General features: G+C 36.8%; 1 protein-coding gene across 1 annotated transcript in view; it reads right to left on the reverse strand.

Annotated features, from left to right (window-relative positions):
* The window catches only part of XIRP2 (xin actin binding repeat containing 2), a 74,001-nt gene that overhangs the window by 41,005 nt on the left and 11,824 nt on the right, over positions 1–21,172 (reverse strand). Inside the window, exons 2-3 of the mRNA XM_055572368.1 lie at positions 5,848–6,008; positions 132–263 (exon numbers count right to left, since the gene is read on the reverse strand). Coding sequence (XP_055428343.1) covers positions 132–263; positions 5,848–5,904 — 189 coding nt within the window. The 5' untranslated portion in view covers positions 5,905–6,008. The remainder of the gene's footprint in view (positions 1–131; positions 264–5,847; positions 6,009–21,172) is intronic.

Here is a 21,172-nt window from a genome sequence, read left to right on the forward strand (position 1 = left end):
AATTACCATTCTTGATGAGTAATGTAAACAAATATACCACCAAAGAGGGCGGGTATGTGTGTTTTATATCAGCACTGAAATAAGAGCATTTCAGCCCGACAAGATTTATCCTTTACTAATAGTAGTATTACCTGCTCAGATCTGTTCTGGTGTTGGTACTGAGTGAAGGTATTAGAGGAAGAAGCAATTTTGTCCTTCTCAAATTGTTTCTTCACTCTGGCTAAACCACCAGGTACTGTGCACATTTCTGATTCTTCCAGCATCTAAGACAAATTAAGAAAAAGGAAAATTCAACTTTACATCATCTCAGGGTGGGATTCTCAAGCTGTTTAAAAAAAAATCATTGACTGTTATTAATGGTTGGTATAATAGAAAGACAGTAACATAAACAATTATTTCAGAAGGGCTTTATTACAGAAAACCTTAATAAAAATAATCTATCCATGTTGGATTTTCATGTGTTAGTCTTCTGATATAAAGTTAGAAGAATCTTCAAAGTATTGAGTTAATTTTCTTTATCTCAGATAGATTTTGATGTCTGGAGATTAGACCTATTAGAATGTATTTCTCTCATACTACACAAACTAGCCAGATATTAGAATAATGGATTAAATTTTAATCCATAATAAAGTCATCATTAAAATTCCAAATGTCTAGATAGGTAACACATTATTAAGAATATTAAAAAACATTTGACTTATTCCAAAATGTACTTAAATCATTAAGGATAAATAAAATAGCTTTGGAGTTATTTTAGGGGAGCATATTTTTAATCATATGCAAAAATATTAAAGTTAACAAAAATAACCACTATTTAATACATAGTGCTGAGTGATTTTCTTCTATATGTTTACATATATTTTTTCATTTGATGTTTCTCCATATTCTGTGAGATATGAACATTTATAATCCTCACTTTAAAATGAGGAAATTGAAGTTTGGGGCAGTAAGACATCTTGTTAAATTCTCACAACTAGGGTGTGAGTGTGGGAGCTGGAGTTTGAACCCACATCTGCCTGTCTTAATCACAGCTGTCTGTCTTAACACTAGCCTTTAAAAACTAGGCAGAAAAACAGATACTCCGGGCTGGATGTACCCCAGGACTCAGCTCTTAGCCTTGGTATATGAGACTCTGGGTTGGGGGGGAGGGTCTAAGTTTCGAAAGATCCTGGTCTATGACTGGCAGTTTACGGATGAGAAAGCTCATTCTAGTAGGAGTCACTTGGAACAACCTGAACAACTTTGAGACGTTGTCTCAGATACTCTGCCCCTTAAGAAGCAGTAGTAACGCGAAGGCTTTGGTTTTGACGATTCAGCATATTCCCCAGCCCAGCAGGCACTCAAGCCCAGGTGGGACGACAACTGTTAAGCAAACAGGCCCCAGGCCAACCCGCTCTCCTCTAGAATGTGTCCCAGTACGAGACTGAGAGGAGATTCAGTGACACTTCATGCACAGAAGGTCTCCTGAGGTCTGGCCCAGTCCTGACATAACCCTGGAAGACTTGAGACCCGAGAGTAACTGGATACTTGTGAGCTGAGCTTCCCTGGACTGTGGATTCTTAGGATCCTGAAATCTTGACTGAAATAGTTTCTCAAACAAGTACTAAAAGCACAACACTATATTGAGGTTTGCTATATGCTAAAGTGGGTTTCCAGAGGTGGCACAGTGGTAAAGAATCCACCTGCCAATGTAGGAGACACAAGATACGCAGGTTTGATCCCTGGGTAGGGAAAATCCCCTGGTGGAGTAAATGGCAGTCCACTCTAGTATTCTTGCCTGGGATATCCCATGGACAGAGAAGCCTGGCGGGCTGCAGCCCGTGGGGTCACAGAGTTGGACAGGACTCACTGTGCATGCATGCACACATGCACGCAATACTCTAAGATACCGGAGATGAAATTAACATTCAGGATTGTCTGAATTACTGGCAGATACTCAAATGGTTGCTCTATCAAGTTTATAACCTTTCCCCAGTTACAGGGCCTGCCAAATACTTAAGAATAGCACATTAGCTCAATGGAAAGAAGGGATACTTTCTATCAAACTGTAACAAACTTCACACATAAATCCTAGTCAATTACTATCACTTGATACATGTTAAAATGGTAAGAAATTATGGCATCTCTTTTGAAATTTAAGATAAAGAAAGGGAAGGGCAAATTAAGGCTACAGTATTTCTCTTATCCCCATCATTTAATTTACATAAATGACCTTTTTCAATTGATCATGTATAGATAATATAGAAATATCAAATTACAGAAATCAAGCCAAATTTTGTTAAGAAGAAATTTACCTTTTCCAACAACTATAAACAATGTCCAAATGATGTGCAAATTAATCTGGTAGGTCTGATTAATTGTGCTAATGAATGGATACTTTCCTAGTATGTATGTTTGCACAAAAATATCAGTTCTTACACTGAATAGATTGCCTCTTGTCTACTAAACGAATTAGAAAAAAATGAATATATCCATTCATTCCCTTTAGCATCGTGCTTTGGAATTAGACCATGTTACACATGCAACAATGCATACAGTTTGTTAATATTTTCTAGTAATACAACCCAGTACTCCTGATGCCACTCGCTGGCCTAAGGGGGAAAGCCCTTTGAGCTATAGTTTAGTTAGTAGGAGTGAAAAGGTTTTCTTGTTTACTTCAGCTTGTAAGTGCAAGTTTACCTATGTGAGATGGCAGGACTTACTCAAGAAGCAGCCTGTGACTATGAGCTGGAGTGATGTTTCTTTGCTTAGACTGAAATCATTTTGCCTTGGTTACCACCAGGTACTGACATCTCAACTACTCCATGTACTTGTCAATGACCATATAACTTAGATTGCTTTGCGTTGAACCTTTAAAAAAATGTTTATCCTTATTCTATGTTTCCTATTCTTGGACCCAGCAATAAGATTTGGAATTTAATGGGTACACCAATAATAATTATTCTATTAACAAGTCCATTTAAATACCTAACACAAAATCTACCTAATGTTATTTTAATAGTAAGTTAATTTAAATATATAACACTTAAACCTAGGCAAGTATATTACATAGAGAATCAGCAATTTTGTTTACAAAGAACTGTTCTTGGTTTCTAGAGCAAAATAGAAATAACATAATTTGGGGAGTAGGACAAACAGTGATTTTGATCCCATGTATGAGCCTTAAAACCTTGGGCTAGAGTTCCTTAACCTCAGTTTTCTTATAAACTCGGGAGAGTAGCAACATATTTCTCACAGATTTTTTGCAAGTGTTGAAAAAGAAGATAAAGGAAATAAAATTGCACAGCACAAAATGTGTTGTTTTGTTGCTTAATAAATGTTACTTCTCCTTTCTCCTCCAGGGGGCTTCTGTGGACTGATGCTCTTTCACAGGCAGGCCTTTCCTTTGGTGGTGGTGGTGATGCAGTCCCTAAGTCGTGGCGGACTCTTGAGACCCCATGGACTGCAGCCCGCCAGGCTCCTCTGCCCATGGGATTCTCCAGGCAAGAATACTGGAGTGGGTTGCCATTTCCTTCTCCAGGGGATCTTCCTGACCCAGGGATTGAACCCTGTCTCCTTCTTTGCAGGCAGATCCTTTACCAACTGAGCTCTGAGGGAAGCCCCAGCCTTTCCTTTATGTTCAACACAATACCATCTGGCTGATTCTAGGACAAAGAGAAACTGATCTAGGACAAAGAAACTATCTCAGTGTGATTCAAACATAATGGATTCAGTTTGGGGCCAAATCAATGACTTCTGAATTCTGCACATAAAATATTTGGTTTATTTATGTAGACAACACTTGGTTATAAGTAGTTTCCACGCTTTTTTGATTAAACAAACATTTGATGCAATTGACCAAATGAGGCAGTTATTTTGCTGTGTCTTAGATACTTATCAGGATTTCTCTGAGATAATATATGTGCTCATTTTTCTCAAAATATTAGCTTAGGGGCAAACCAAACAATAGGGCATTTTTTGGGGCCAAAGATGCTTTCCTGTATAAGAAGAGGCAGTTGAATATAGTTAAAAGAGTACTAGAGTCAATAGACTTTGAATCTAGTCTGGCTTTGTTGCTATCTAATTATATTACCTCCCACAAATCGCTGTCCCTCAGTTTGTTTTATCTGTACATGGGCAGGAAAGACAGGGACTATTACATTTCTTTTATATAGACTTTCTGCAGAATAGCACTGCATGTATACCTGTGGCGGATTCATTTTGATATTTGGCAAAACTAATACAATTATGTAAAGTTCAAAAATAAAATAAAATTAAAAAAATTTTTTTTATATTAAATAGTGAGAAATTTAGTTTCCCATGTGCCCGATTTAAATGTTTTCCTTTTAACATACTATAAATACAAATCATGCCTTGTACACATTTGTTTTATGGTGTATTATCCTCATGCCTAGAAAGATAAAGTTCTTCCTAGATAAAAGATAGCTTAGTAAATAGCTAGTCTTTATCTAGGTATTTTCAAAGTCAGCTTGTTTTCCCAAGAAACATTTTTCCAATTTATTATCTAACTTGTGGTGAAGTTGCTTAATGATCCAGCAGGGGGTGCTATGTAAGAAGGCTGGCAGGAGGTGCTGGAGGGATACTATTTGTTATGGAAGTATTTAGATACTTATTTCTCTACATTCATTCAGCATCTATGCTGCGTCTCAAATGTATTTTAATTACGATGCAAAATCTTAAGGGTCATCTAGAATTGCAGTATTGTTAATGAGTTTGGCACAGTCATTCTTGTCTCTGAATAATTTGTAAAGAAAAACGCCACTTCACAGTAGCTATTTTAGAATACCACCCTTCTTGGCTATTCTCTCTCTCTTTTGGATAAATGAGCATCTTTGCTAATTTGAAGATTATAATTATAAAAGAATATCCTTACATTCCATTAAACTATAAAGCTTCTACCAATAAAATGACTTCTCAAATCCTGTGGCTCGAAGGCCACAGAATATGGAGCCCAACAAACTCTTTTGAATGACTTTATTATGCACTGGCTCTAAAAATCGGTGGTCTTACTGAATCCTGCTGTTTCCTATAATCATAATTGGTTTAGCAGAGTGCCTACATTGCTAATCTCCCTCATTTCTATGTTGATTAAGCTACTCGTAATGGATTTAGTGCATACAGAGAAATGAAAAAAGCAAAAGAAATTATATTGCCAGTGAATTTAAATTAACTATACATGTGACCAAGGAGGATGGGAGGCAGACCCACATTATTAAGATTTTGAAATTAATTCCCAACCTTCCTGAGGAGAATAGCTATAGGTTAAATGATAATTGTGGCAATAATAACACATTTATACAGTGCCTTACGGCTTACATGTAAATTATCTCTTTGACTCTTTGCAGAGACCCTCTGCAGTAGGTGGTTTTTCCCATTTTTCAGTTAAGGAAACTGAAGTTCAGAGAGGGGTTAAGATAGTAGCCCAAGTTTATACAAATGGTAAGTGGCAGCGTGCATGCTAAGTGGCTTTAGTCATGTCTAACTTTTTGTGACCCTAGGGGCTGTAGCCTGACAGGCTCCTCTGTCCATGGGATTCTTCATGCAAAAATACTGGAGTGGATTGCCATGCCCTCTTCCAGGGTATCTGCCTGACCCAGCGATTAAACCTTAGTCCCTTATGTCTCCTGCATTAGCAGGCAGGTTCTTTACCACTAGTGCCACCTAGGAAGCCCCAGCAAGTGGCAGAGCTGAAGCTTAATTTCAGATACCCTGAATTTGATACATAGTATTTCTGTTTTCTCTACTTTATCCAATTGTCCAGTAGTATTCTTATATTGCCATGTAAAGAGGGCATGTGAAAGGCAGACAATCAGCCGGCCTAATGCAGAAGCACCAGGAGCAGCTTACATTGGCGGAGAAGCTGCGGCAGTCGCCCCTGGAAACAGCTGCCTGGTACTTCGCCATCCGTTCCTTCAAGGACACCACCTCTTGGAGGTCTGACTCACTCTTGCTCTGCGTGGCAGTGTCTTCTGCAAATCCACTCGCAGGCTTATTAGGGCCAGTAGTCACTAAAAACAAACGTAGCATGCTCAGATACGATTCAGGTTTTGAAAAGAAAATCACATCATCTTAGGAACAGTGAAGGCACTTAAAACATCTGGTTTTGGAAAGCAGACTGTAATATACCACAGTATTGCCCATGTTTCACGGTCACCTTCTTTTTTTAAACTTTCAAGCAAAGCTACAAAATGCCCATAGAGAAGCATCTGCTTATGCAAACAGCAAATTAAAGTACTGCCCCTCTTTCCTGCCATCATTCAGATAAACAGTAAGTATTTATTAAGAGACACATAATGTTAATGAAACTCCTGAAGCACTATGTGTTGGGTTTACGCTAAATGCTATAAAAGCATAATCTCATTTACTTCTCTAACCATCTCATGAAGTATGTCCCATTATTTTCCAAAATTTACAGATAAAGAAAATTGAGAATCAGAGTAATTAAAAAACTTTCCCATGATCACGCAATTAGTAAGTGTCAGATTTGGTGGTTTGACTAAATCTTTAGCAAGCCTAAAAATTGCTCTTTGCCTCTCACCTTACCCTTCAACCCTCAAGGAGATAGATCTAGAAAGATCTATTGAGATAGATCTAAAATATGTGAATGCTATGAGAATTATAGACTGGAGTTTTTCCTTTTATTTCATAGAGGCATGTGTTGCATAAGACAGAATTAATAGTTCCCTTTAAAAAAAACTTTTACCAGTCATTCCAGATCACCTGATATTTTTCTCATGAAAGCCATCTACCTGACAAAAATATAGGGCATTAGATATTACATATTTGCAAACAGAGCAAAAGCCTGATTGCATGACCACAGGATAACAGATGTTAGAAGCAGAAATGTCTTAGAGATACTGTAGTCTCATTTGGTCTAATCGGTTCCTTTTAGGCAAAAGGAAACATCTAAATGTTTCTTGATGTGGAAGGAATATAAGGATCCTCCCTGGTTAGTGTGATTCTTCATGTTTATTTAAATATTGGTGCCAGAGTTGATTTCAAAACTAGTTTTTGTTATTTAATTCAGTGTTCTTTGTTGCTATCACTCTGTTTGTTCGTTTACTATTCACTCTTTAAAAATTGTAATTCCAAAATCATTTCAAGGGCTCCTTCTGGGGCCAACCAGTGAATGGTGTGTGTTTTGATGTCTATCACTCATTCATACACCCCTTTCTCCTTAGGGCTTGTTGTTTTCTGGACTCATAGGGTAGTGGTTTTTGGTGTACTTTGTTATTTGAATTGGTTTACTAACACTGACTCAAAGCCCCAGAAAACCCCAATTAACAGACCACCAAGCTGTTTCCTCCCTGCCTTGTTCCCCTATCTTCTCACCTTGTCCCCACACTGAACCATCTTATTACATTGTTTGTTTTTTCCATCAGCTACTTCAAAGTTTATGTACACACAGCAATTTGAGAATAATATGTGTGACCCAGGAGAGATTAAAAATCATTTGTAGTTTGACTCCGTGAGTATTTGGCTTTCCTTAAGGACTTCTTATTATATTAAATTATGGATATATTTTAAGGTTTTAATTTTTTTATATTTTATTTCACTCATATCAAAAAGAAACAAAATATAAAGGAATAAGACATTGTATCATATGCATGCTGTGATTGTATAACCTGATATATTCACAATAAATGTGAATTAGTTTTTAAAATGTACCTGTCTTCCAAAAACTCTATATATCCACACAAAAGTATAACTCCTCCAGATAATCCTGATAAAAAGAGATTCCCACAAACTACTGAAAGCCTTTCACATGCTGAAGAAAATATATCTTTATTTTTCTCTGTGCGTTGTCTGTTTGTATAGATGAATTCTGATCATGTTCAGCCATACTCCTCTTGTTGTAAATGGTCACTATATAAATTTTATTGAACATGAACCACTAAAGTTTTTCCACATTATGATATAAATTTCATTTTGTACATTATTCATAAAATATGTCATTCTTTTATCAGTCTTAATAGAAAGTCAGTAGTTTATTTTTGCAAAAATGTACAGAGTATTTACTTCCTAAATACTTCAATTTTTATCAATTTTTATCCTACTTACTGGGAAATGCCTAAGATTATTAATGGTCAGGAAATCAGTTGCCTGAGTATGAAAGAGATTTGGCTTCCATTGCCTTGTGGCTCTTTATTCTGATCACAGAAAAGACATTACATTTTAATCTCTGTTTTTCTCTCTCTCTCTCCCTCTCTTTTTCCCATCAGTGACTTTGCCTACACAGGCAGGGTAGTGGAGTAGAAAACCTCCCTGGAGCAAATAAATTGTGTCCATGTTTTTTAACCTCCTAAGTCAATGTCTTTTAATTTCCTCATCTGAAAAACAAGGTGATGCTTCCTGCCGAATGTACTGTGAGGCAGCAACCCATTTGTTCCTATCCTGATGTTGATGACACCTGATGTACATTTGTAAGGTTCATAAAACAGCCTCTTTTTTTATTTTTAACTTATTTATTTATTGAGGTATAATTGCTTTACAGAATTTTATTGTTTTCTGTGAAACCTCAACCTGAATCAGCCATAGGTACACATGTATCCCCTCCCTTCTGAACCTCCCTCCTGTCTCCCTCCCCATCCCACCCCCCTAGGTTGATACAGAGCCCCTGTTTGAGTTTTCTGAGCCATACAGCAAATTCCTGTTGGCTATCTATTTTATGCACCCCACTCTAGTACTCTTGTCTGAAAAATCCCATGGACGGAGGAGCCTGGTGGGCTTCCGTCTATGGGGTCGCACAGAGTCGGACACGACTGAAGTGACTTAGCAGCAGCAGCAGCATATATTTTACACATGGTAATATAAGTTTCCATGTTACTCTTCCCATACATCTTACCCTCTCCTCCCCTCTCCCCATGTCCATAAGTCTGTTCTCGATGTCTATTTCTCTATCGCTGCCCTGTAAATAAATTCTTCAGTACCATTTTTCTAGATTCTGTATATGTGCGTTAGAATACAATATTATCTTTCTCTTTCTGACTCACTTCACTCTGCATAATAGGTTCTAGGTTCATCCACTACATCAGAACTGACTCAAAGGTGTTCCTTTTTATGGCCGAGTAATATTCCATTGTATATATGTACCACAACATCTTTATCTATTCATCTGTCGATGGACATGTAGGTTGCTTCCATGTTCTGGCTATTGTAAATAGTGCTGCAATGAACAATGGGATACATGTGTCCTTTTCAATTTTGGTTTCCTCAGGGTATATGCCTAGGAGTGGGATTTCTGGGTCATACGGTGGTTTTATTCCTAGTTTTTTAAGGAATCTCCATACCATCTTCTATAATGGCTGTATCAATTTACATTCCCACCAACAGTGTGAGAGCGTTCCCTTTTCTCCACACCCTCTCCAGCATTTAGTGTTTGTGGACTTTTTGATGAGGGCCATTCTGACTGGTGTGAGGTGATATCTCATTGTAGTTTTGATTTGCATTTTTCTAATAATAAGCAATGTTGAGCATCTTTTCGTATATTTGTTAGCCATCTGTAAGGACAGTCCCTTTCTTAGTGATGTGTGGCAAAGAAGATAGGAACATTGGTTGCCTGACCTCATGATATGCTCTTTCAGAATACGACTGAGATTAGAAACAGTGTTAACTGAGTTTAGTGTAACTTTAAACAGAAAGGCAACACAGAACAAAGTGGGTGTAAGACAGACTCAAAGATATCCTGTACAACACAGGGAATATAGCCAACATTTTGTAATAACTGTAAATGGACGATAACCTTTAATAATTAAATAATTTAAAAAAATTACTAATAATTGACTGAAAACTAAAGATGCTATTGTCATAAAACATTTGCAGAAAATAGGGAATAATAGAACCTGTAAGTGTCCTAATGGAAAACAGAGGGTGGAGGAACATGTTATAAGGCTACAGTGGTCTGTGAAAAAGAGGAAGGGAAAATAAAATTTTAGATGACTATTTCTGATAGAAAGCATTATAAATATTTACATCACAAAACCATTGTTCTAGACGTTATTTGTCTCTGGGATTTAGAGGTAATTCACTGTGCAGATGAGTAAATAAACTTTTTTAAAAGTTCAATGAATTCTCTCACATCTCCAGTTAATGAGTTCTCCAGCCCAGCCTAGACTCTATTGTAATCCTATATATAGAATGTTTTATTTGCTGATAAGAAAATAATTGCTAATCCACCCCAAAATTAATTCTTTCTGTAATAGAATATATCCTGTAAAGCACAAAGAGCATATAGGGAAGCACTTGGAAAGAATATATACCACTAACAAATCTAAGCTGTTATTATGAGACTATTGGAAACCAAGGGTAAGAATGCCTTTTCAAAGAATTCTGAGATTCTTAGGGAAAAGATTTCTATTATTACCTTTTGTAATATAAGAAGTTACATACTCCAGTTAGACCCAATTTATGTCCACTTCCTATTTTCTTAAATCATGAGAGAGTTGGTGACTATTTTTCATGTCTCTATTTTCCATGAGCCCCAAACATGTGCTTTTCTTCTGCAGTTTTTAAAAATGAAGAAACTGACTAAACCAATTGATCAATCAAGCAAATTTACCTAGGTTGCAAAATTTATTATGCTTCCTTGAATTTTACTTCCTGTGGAAAATCCTTGTTTAAGGAATTTTTATTTTTTTTTTTATTTTTTTTTTTTTTTGCTTTCCTTGTTTTTATTTATTTTTTTTTTTTTAATTTTATTTTATTTTTAAACTTTACATAACTGTATTAGATTTGCCAAATATCAAAATGAATCCGCCACAGGTATACATTTTTAAAAAAGCAAAGTAGTATAAGGTAAGGCAGAATGCCCTGGTTTTGTTGAGCAATTATTCATCTGCATGTAATCAGTCACAGAAGGGTTTGCATAGTCGGCCTTCTGTGTTTTCTTGGAGGTGGTAATAGTTTTAAGATATCAGATATACAAAATGATGAGGAATAGTCAATGTTTTGAATACACTTTGAAATTTTCTCCTAATTTCACAATTTCTGTTATCAGTGAAAGAATTCTTAGAAATATGCAGAGACTACTATCAAGAGGCATTTCAAAGGGGTCACTGAGACATTTGCTATGAACTAGTCTTTGAATTAGCTGTTCAGGAATTTTCAAAGATGCAATTCAGTGTTTTTATTTTATAAATGATATGTTCCTAGAGCATTAAAAAATGACAAATCTATCCTTATTTTTCATTTAAAAATGTCTAAAAAGTGAATTAACAAGTTATAAATATAATTCTAGGGTCTTTTTAGAGTAATGACTTGGAAATAAAGGTTAATGTCTAGATACATAGTGGTAGGCTCAGTGTATTGCTTCAACTTATTTTCAAAATACAAGAGGCCCATTCCCAAATCGTAGTTGTGGGTAAAGTTTTATGGAAAAGACGATTATGTCAATGGATGTTATTGGATGAAAGACTGATATTGAACACCAGGAGCTTCAAAACTGGCCTGCACAAGAATGGTGTAAATTTTCGTGAGTCACCTCTTTACTTCTCCCTTTTGCCTGCACAATACAAGCTATGTGAAATAAAGTAAAAAAATACTTTGACCTCTTTATTTCATTAAGAGACTGTTTGCTAGAGTCTGAGTTGTGAAGCTGATATTTGGTCTCTCTGATTTAGAGCACAGGTATAAGCAGAGGTGTGTCTGATTTCCTAGCTGTGGTGAAATCAGAAGGAAAGTTATCAAAGGTGGGAAAAGAGCTAAAGGTATAAAAGTTTTTTAGAAGAATTAAAGCACACATTGAAGGCAGTTAATAGAGTTACTATATGTTGCAGAGGGCTCCCCGGGTAGCTCAGATGGTAAAAAATCTGCCTGCAATGCAGGAGACCTGGGTTCCATCCCTGGGTCCAGAAGATCCCCTAGAGAAGGGAATGGCTTCCCACTCCAGTGTTCTTGCCTGGAGAATTCCATGGACAGAAAACCCTAGTGAACTACAGTACATGGTGTCACAAAGAGCTGGACATGACTGAGCGACTTTATTTGTCATATACTGCAGAAGAGAAAAACCAATTGTGAAATACTAATGACAATGTGAAAGAAGATGACAAAGATGGATAAAAGACAGCAACATTCAAAATGCTACTGCAAGATAGTAGCATTTCAGTGGGAAGGTGGAGGAATGAGCAGAACAAATAAAAAATAGAATTTTTGCTGAAAATAGAAGAAATATTTGCTGAAAATAAAAGTTGGGCATTGGTAGATTTAAAGTATTTACCATAATCCAGGATAAAAAGTGATTTTAAAACACCAATAGTAAATCCTGGTAAAACATTTCAGAATCAAGGAAAAGAAATTACCCAGACAGATGAAGGGTTTCTGTGATGATGAGGCAAAATTCAGGATGTCTTCTTTTTAACACTGAACACTAAAAGCAGTTAGAGAACTGATTACTGAAATTTTAGTTTCCATAGAGAACTAGAGTCTCTGTGAATTAGAGTCTATGTGAATTCAAGACTCTGAGAACTAGAGTCTATGTGAATTCAAGTTGGTACCCATGTGAAAAGTCAATAAAAATCCAAAACACAATCCTTTGAACAAGTCAGCCAAAAAGAAAACAAAGAGACTTAACAAAATCAAATGGAATAGTATAAAACCAAATGTAAATAAACATGTGCCAAACTTCACCTAAAAGACAAAAACAAATATTAATAAGTCCAATCATACGCCACTTGCAAGACAAAATTTAAAAAGAAAATATTGGGCAAGAAATTGCCAGGCAAAAATAAATGAAGAGGAGTTATCATGGCTATTTTCCTTTCATGCAGTAGCATTAAAAACAAAAATATGTTCAATGAAATAGAGAGCTATTCTATAAATAGAAGATGCCACCCCACTATGAAGCCATAGCAACAATGGGCTTCTGGATGCTGACTAGCATAGAACAGAAACATATAAAGGTCATCTGTAACAAAAAGGAGAATTTTATATAATTGTTGTGAACATAATTGCTGTGGATGACTTTAATATTTTTCCATCTTTGCCATACGAAATTTCAAAAATAAATTAGCTGAATTATACTTTAATAAGGTTTATTTTAATGTCATTTATGTATTATTTATTATTAAACAAATGCTGATTATAATAAATATCCATTATGCTCCAGAACCTCCAGTCTAATTGGTAAGAGAGACAGGCAGTTTTAGTTCAGAGCGTTTATGGTTTTCCCTCAGGTTGAGTTGGGAGCCCCTGGGATGGGGAGAACCTAATCTACCTGGGTGTGTCATTGCGTTAGGTGTCAGGAAGGCATCCTGAGAAGTGGAATATCTGCACTGAAACAAGAAAGAGTTGGCATGTGACCATGTGGAAGAGAAGAAGATGCAGAAAAGGAAGGAAACAGCAGCATTACCAACAAATCGTGTTGGGAAAATTAGCCATGCTTTTGAGGAAAACATTAAGAGTTTCTCACCACATGTCAAAGTCAGGAAAATATTTAGAAAACACCTAATATGACCAGATTCACACCACCAAGTGCTTTGTCGTGATCTTATTTCTAAAGCAAGACTTAACTGATTTTTAAAATGATGAAAATTCCTTAGAGAGATATAGCTAATTCATAAAATGAGTTCAGTTGGACTTTCTCAGCATAAAAATTCAAAGTGACAAAATCTTTCAAAATATGTATTGAGACAAAAGAAAACTGGAGGACAGACAAGTATAATAAATAGGCTGAAGTGTTAATTTTCTAATTTTCTGTAAAGAACACTGGTTGAAAAAAAAAGCTAATATTATTGAAAAGATAAATAAATGACTCAAAAGAATGATTCACAAGCAAAAAAAAAACAATAGAAAATATGTATAAAGTGCTTTCTACATGTCAGACATTAGTCTTTCTAATGCTCTCAACTGCCTTATGAGGTAGGGACTATATTTATTTTTAATCTCCATTTTACAGATAAGGAAACAGAGACACAGAAAGACTGTCAAACTTGCTCAAGATCAGGTGGCTAGTAAGCTTCAGAGCTGGAAAGGAAGCTAGACAATCTGGCTCTGGGTTCTGTGACTTAAGTACAATTCTATGGTATATCTCAAGAAGTACAAATGTCCAAAAACCAAACCCAAACAATTACCTTCCCAAGGAAAGAGATGAAGTAAAATTCAAACAACAAAATGATGTTGTTTTTTTTGCTGACTCATTGCATATGCAATAAAAACATATAAAATAAACAAATAGACTTAGAATACTGATCTGATGTATAATTATGACTCAAAAGAAATTCTAAGGTTTAATAGTAATTTGAACTCTCAGGCAGAAAAATAAGAATTTAAAGATTTTTTTATTAGAAATTTTCTAAAATAAATTTAAAAAGCCTTTATTTAGTCCAGACTAAAAGCCAGGCAAAGAATGAGCTGGAGTGTCACAAAAGTCCACAAAACTGATGCAAATACAGATGTCAGCTTCAAGAAGGCAAGTATACTTCTGGAGACATATTAATAGCCTTGCTATTATATTCTGGATGCATTCTAAAGAAGTCAACTACTTAGTACTCAGAAAATTGACTTAGAACTAAATTGGGAGAATGATGAACTAAATTTCATAAAATCTAAATATATGATTTATAACCCAGCTCAAATTTGTGTACACCAGATCAAATCTATGGACATACCATAGACTCAGAGCCATTAGCATGAATAAATTTTCTATAATTCTTAACATTTGCATATCCCTCAGCTAATAATAAAATTCATCTCTTTTAAGCATTCAGAATGCTGCTGCCAAGTCAAATTTGTACTCAATTTGAGTTTTATATATTTTACCCTTATTTGAATATTATAAAACCAAGAAATAGGTGGAGAATAAAATGAAAGAGCAAGTGTATAGCAAATCTTGCATTAATTTACAGTGTTTGAAAAAAACATGGAGAAGAAGGGCAGAGAGTTAACTGAGTAAAAGTGTTTGACATGGCGGCACAAAAGGCATGCTGTGGCATATGCACCCAGTAAATCAGATTCCACCTTTTAAACCAACCTCCCTCTGGCCCCATTCCCCCCAGAAGCATTGTATCGTGTGTACTCTAGTCACCTCTCCAAAATCCATTCATTCATGTGATTTGCACGATTTATACATTAACAAGAACAGATCATCTCTCAGGGTAATAAAAAGGATTAGTTCTTGCCTTCTTAGTAAATCTTCCCTAACCACTATTCTTCTTATTCAGGTATTGGAAGAGATCCTACACATCCAGTTGCCTTATAGGGGAGAAAGACAAGGTTTAGCAATGTGGTAAACAAAGTATAGGTTCTCAACAGATGTGTACATCCTTATCCCCAAATCTGTGAGAGAGAGTGTGTGTGTGTGTGTGTGTGTGTGTGTATGTTCAGTTATGTCCTGACTCATTGCGACCCCATGGACTGTAGCCCACCAGGCTCCTCTGTCCATGGGGTTCTCTAGGCATGAATATTGGAGTGGGTTGCCATTTCCTTCTTCAGGGGATCTCCCTGATCCAGGGCTTGAACCTGTGTCTTTTGCTTTTCTTTCATTGGCAAGTGGGTTCTTTACCACTGCACCACTGAGAAGCCCCAGAATCCATGAATATGATATTTTATTGGGTTGACCAAAAGTTCATTCAGATTTTCCTGCAAGATATTTCAGAAAATCTTGAGTGTACTTTCTGGTCAACCCAATACATGACAAAGGGGACTTTGCAGATGTGATTAAGAATTTTAAGGTGGGAAGATTATCCAGGATTGTCCAGGTGGGTTCAATGTAGTCACAAGGTTTCACATGAGGGAAAGAGAGGCAGGAGACTCAGAGTCAAAAAGGAGAGGTAATGACAGAGGTGAGGGAGGGGGAAGAAGGTGAAGAAGGAGAAGAAAAGGAGGAGAAAGAAGTGGAGGAGGAAGGAGAAGAGGAAGAGGAGTGAGAGGGAGGGGAGGAGGCGAAGGAGGAGAGTGGGGTGGGGGAGAGAGAGATGTAATACAAAATCTAAGCTACAGGCTTTGAAAGCAGAGGAGAGATTCCATGAGTCAAGGAATGCAGGTAGATTCTAAAAGCTTAAAAAGGTAAGCTCCCCCATAGAACTTCTAGGAGGAAGGGGTGGGGGGCGTCCCAGGCGACACTGTGATGTTGATCCAGTGAAACTTGTTTTGGCCCTCCAGAACTGTAATAGAATGGATTTGTGCTATTGTAAGCCCAGTTGTATATATTAATAACTTTGCATTAATTTGTTACAGCAGCAATAGAAAACTAATACAAGCATCCACTATACATATATATACACCTCACCAAGTCGGAAATCACTACACAGTAAATTATTTTTATGGCATATTTCAGTTCTAGCTGCCCCAAATTTCATAGATTTATATACACAAACCATGCTTTGTTGGAAACATCTTTGAATTTCTTTGTGCCTCAAAGAATAAATGTTCACCTACTCATATATAAGACTTAGTATAAAAGTCCAATTAGATTCTAATCTCTCTGAGTAACAGAACTGCCATTTCTAACTGTAATAACAACTTCTTGTATAGATTTGTCTTCTCTTTTCTGCAGCCCCTAGCATCTCATAAGAAGTTCTCCTGGTACAAGAGCAGTTATAAATGTATAGAATTTAGATGGAAATTAAATAATCATTAGTGCTTACTATTGCTAGTTTGGACATATTTGAAAATTCAATCATATTGCTATGAAATATTTTAAATTGATTGCTTGAAGTATTGGCCAGTTAAAAAATCAATAATTGAATTAAATGACTTAAATCTCTTTGAAATGGTCAAATAAATGGAAACTATTAAATGCCTATAGATGATGCATACTTTTACAAAATAAGTCTTGTTAGATATTTCCCTAACACAATGAGACTTATATTGCATTACAACAATAACTACTTGTTAATGAGTATCAATTATGTGTTAGCCATTTTACATGTATATTCCTACACATCATTTTATGTCTAATTCTTATAACAACTCTACCTGATGGGTGGTATTATTTCCAGTTTACTAGTGGCAAAAGTAACATTTAAAAAGATAAAACCGTACAGTACGTGGCTGAGCTTGAAAAAGTTCAGGTATTTCTGAGTACAAGGCTATTTAACTCTGCACAGTCTTTTATGTAAGTGTTTTTCATTAACATATAACATTATAAAATAAACTTTTAATGAAGGGTATGAATCTCCCTTTCTGCTTCCTAAACATCTACACACAAATCCTTTATTTCAGAGTATCTAGGGATAAATCAAAGGGAAACCAACAAGGTGAATTTTTGTGCCTCTAAGTGAATTCTTTTTTTGTCCTTATAAGCTTGAGTTTAGAACTGGAAATCAAGCAAATTCTTCATCTATATTTCTTTGGTCACTCACTGTAGAGCTCAAACTTGAGATAGGGTTAGGTATTGATCCAAGCCAGCAGGGACAGAGTCAAGCTTTTCTGTAATGGAAGGAAATGCAAAGCCAGGACTGCTCTCATTGCTATTGATTTGTTTTGCCTCAGGGCATGGGAAGTGGTGGCATGATTCCATCAAAGTTTCTTCTTGTTTAAATCTGTATCCCAGGTATACAATAAGGGTATTTGATAAACTCTCCCCTTAAGGCTGTCAGCATACATTTGGTAAACATTTATTACTCATCTACTGTTGACCATAAAGAAGGATGAGCCCTGAAGAACTGATGCTTTTGAATTGTGGTGCTGGGGAAGACTCTTGAGAGTCCCTTGGACAGTAAGGAGATCACATCAATCCTAAAGGAAGTCAGTCCCGAATATTTATTGGAAGGACTGATGCTGAAGCTGAAGCTCCAGTATTTTGGCCACCTGATGCTAAGAGCTGACTCATTGGAAAAGACCCTGATGCTGGAAAAGATTGAGGGCAGAGGGAGAAGGGGGCAACAGAGGATGAGATGGTTGGATGGCATCACCAACTGAATGGACATGAATTTGAGCAAACTCCAGGAGATAGTGAAGGGCAGGGAAGCCTGGTGTGCTGCAGTCCATGGGGTCACAGAGAGTCAGACATGACTTAGAGACTGAACACCAACAACTGTTGACCACGCATAGTGCTCAGGGCAGGGCATAAAGTAATCACTGTTGTATTTAGTCCTGCTCTACTTGAAAAGAGAAGAAAAGAAAAACCCCAGAGTGATCCTCAAGAAACACAGTGTTCAAAGTGTTGATCTGGCCTTGTGTCTAAAAATAGAACTACAACAGCTTGCATCATTTCCACATGCTGACTTAGGAATAAAAAGTTCCCATATGGCTGGCCCTGCCAAGGAAGTTAGCTTTTGTGAATATGCAGCAGATGGAGTCCTCCTGAGGTGGGGAATCCTAAAGGAACTTGGTGACACATATACCGCATCCCCATCCCCCAAACCACATTCATTTATACTGAGATGAAACTGAAGTAAAATAGATCAAGACTAATCATATTGATGGGGTTGAAAAGTCCCTCACATGTATCCTCATAATGGCTTAATTTCTCTTCAGATTTTTCCCACTTAACCCAAGCAATGAGTAGCTCTCTCTACTGTGTTCTCCCAATGTTTGAAAATTACACTTCTGTTTGTATTATGTGTTACTTTTTATTGTATTGTTGAATCTCTCTTCATCCCTACTTTTCTCCCCTTCCACCTGTATGCAAGTTCCTCCAGCACAGGGCTGGGTTAAGCTCATTTTGAAACCCGTTTTATATCCGTTCTACCTGGGTTTCATCCTGCATGAGGCAAACCCAAGGGAGATTAACCATCTACTTTGGACCCAGAAAGCCTGATATTTATTCTGTCTCTGACACTTACTTTTGACTTTAAGCAAATTTCTTAACCCCTGGAAGCTGCCTTCTTCTTCCCTATAACAAGAAAATGATACCAGAACCCGAATGCCTGTGAGGACTGAGGGATATCTGATTAAAGTAATGAGTTTTACATAGTATCTTGCACATATAAATAATATATGTTCACTAGCTTCCTGTCTCCTTAGGTGGTGTTATATATCCTAGGTATTATTATCCAGATAATCTGAGATGATACAAGTCTGAGAATAATAACAGTTACAAAGTTCCCCAAATCTCAAAGCTAGTAAGTAGAAAGGATAGCACTGGAATGATCCATATGAATCTCAAGGCTATTCCATTCCTTTCTAAAGTCAAGTATCTGTCATGTCACTTGAAACAAGGAGAATACAATAGATCATGAAAAGTAGATAATTACTGGGAAAGATTGGGGCAAAGAAGATGTACAGTCATGTTCATATGGCCACAGGAATGGAGAAAGTATTTAAAAGAGAAGAATGTCAATGAATGTGATATCCAAAGTATTAGTCTGTCTGTGTTTTTGGCACTAGCCAATGAACCATCAATTTTTCACCAGGAAACAAGAGGGCAGTCTCCTAGAAAATGTGAAATGTGTGAAAATCACTCTAGTGTATCACACTGTGGGGATGAATCTACTCCTTTTCTCCCTGCAAATGGTTCCTCACATTTCCCCCTTCCCTCTGTTTTTTAGGTAAAATCATGAAATCATCACTCAAAGCTATTCACATGTTTTATTTCCCTGTAGTGTCTCTGAGCAGTGGGCTTAGCACAATGAACTCTGGCCTGGACCAGTTAGGTAGTGATGACTGGGCTGCTCCTTAAGACTCTGCCATCCTTGTTGCTGCCTTCCAAAGGCAAAGAAAGAGAAGGATCCTGGATTCCATGTTTAACGATCCATTCCACTGCTGCTCTGGTAAGTACTTCTACATTGCTAGGTACCTCTGCTAAGTACCTTACTGAGATGCTTGATAACTGCTAAAGGAAGAGGGATTTTTATATTTGGTTAGTTGGAATATAGGTATTCTTTCTATTTCATCTTTTTATTCCTTTACTTAAATTGATTTCCATCCCCTTTTTCCCCTAAGGTCTTGGTCTAGAAACTCTCCAAAGTTGATAAGTTTCTGCATAATTCACCTCTCCCTAACTCATTTCCTCTTTGATGTAACTTAACTTATTCTCACCCATTATTTCCTAATGTATTCCTTTTATATTCCTACTGCATACTAGCTTAGAATATGTTCTTTCCCTAAAACAATCCATTTTTATTTTTCAGGCTTGGAAAAATTTCATGCAAAGCTAGTTCATGTGTACTGAACTATTTTATTTAGTTTCAAGTATGCTGTTGTGTTGGAGAAGACTCTTTAGAGTCCCTTGGACTGCAAGGAGATCCAGCCAATCCATTCTGAAGGAGATCAGCCCTGGGATTTCTTTGGAGGGAATGATGCTAAAGCTGAAACTCCAGTACTTTGGCCACCTCATGTGAAGAGTTGACTCATTGGAAAAGACTCTGATGCTGGGAGGGATTGGGGGCAAGAGGAGAAGGGGACGACAGAGGATGAGATGGCTGTATGGCATCACTGACTCGATGGACACGAGTCTCAGTGAACTCCGGGAGTTGGTGATGGACAGGGAGGCCTGGCGTGCTGCGATTCATGGGGTCGCAAAGAGTCGGACACGACTGAGCGACTGATCTGATCTGATCTGATGCTGTTGTCACTCAACAGATCAAAAATAAGCAATAGTAATAAAATGCAGATGAACCTTTAATCATCTGAAGCTTTGAAAAATATCTTCCCAGTATGCCTACCTTTAAAACAAGCTTGGGCAGAGTAAGAAACTTATTTTCTACTTAAATCAGTCTATGCTAGCTGCAATCTGGAAAAGCCAGACATTTCCAGATCCATTTTTAGGAATTCCTCAATTCTTCATCCTCTAAATTTCCCCTCTCCATTAAGGTTAGCATCTGAGATTTATTCTGACAGAGGGCATTAAAAGAAAGCCTGAATCATTCAATTCTGATTCTCACTGACTTAGACAATTGATGATGTGGCAGCTTCTCTCCTACTGACCATACTTTTCCTTTGAAAAACAAAATGCATTTATTTCAGTCTGCTTTTTGTCTTAGAGAAATTCAGTCTCTGAATTTACACAAACTCTTTTCAATGACCTTAAGTAAGTCTTTGTTTAAAATGCTTTCTCTGCCTAAGTCCACAAATTACAGCATACTTTGATATGGTTTTCTTTTGAACTAAATGGCTAATAGACTTCATCAAAGAAAGGAAACCTCACAAACTCCACACAGTTTCCTTACCGAACATTATTTGGAAAGGCTAAGCAATCAAGGAGAAAAGTGAAAATGCTTAAGTAATGCAACATTTTGCTTGCTAAATAACAGACTCCTCTGGAAGTAAATTCACTCTTTCAGAGCAGTGATAT

This window comes from Bubalus kerabau, chromosome 3 (assembly GCF_029407905.1).
Source record: "Bubalus kerabau isolate K-KA32 ecotype Philippines breed swamp buffalo chromosome 3, PCC_UOA_SB_1v2, whole genome shotgun sequence".
In the NCBI taxonomy this organism is placed as follows: domain Eukaryota; kingdom Metazoa; phylum Chordata; class Mammalia; order Artiodactyla; family Bovidae; genus Bubalus; species Bubalus kerabau.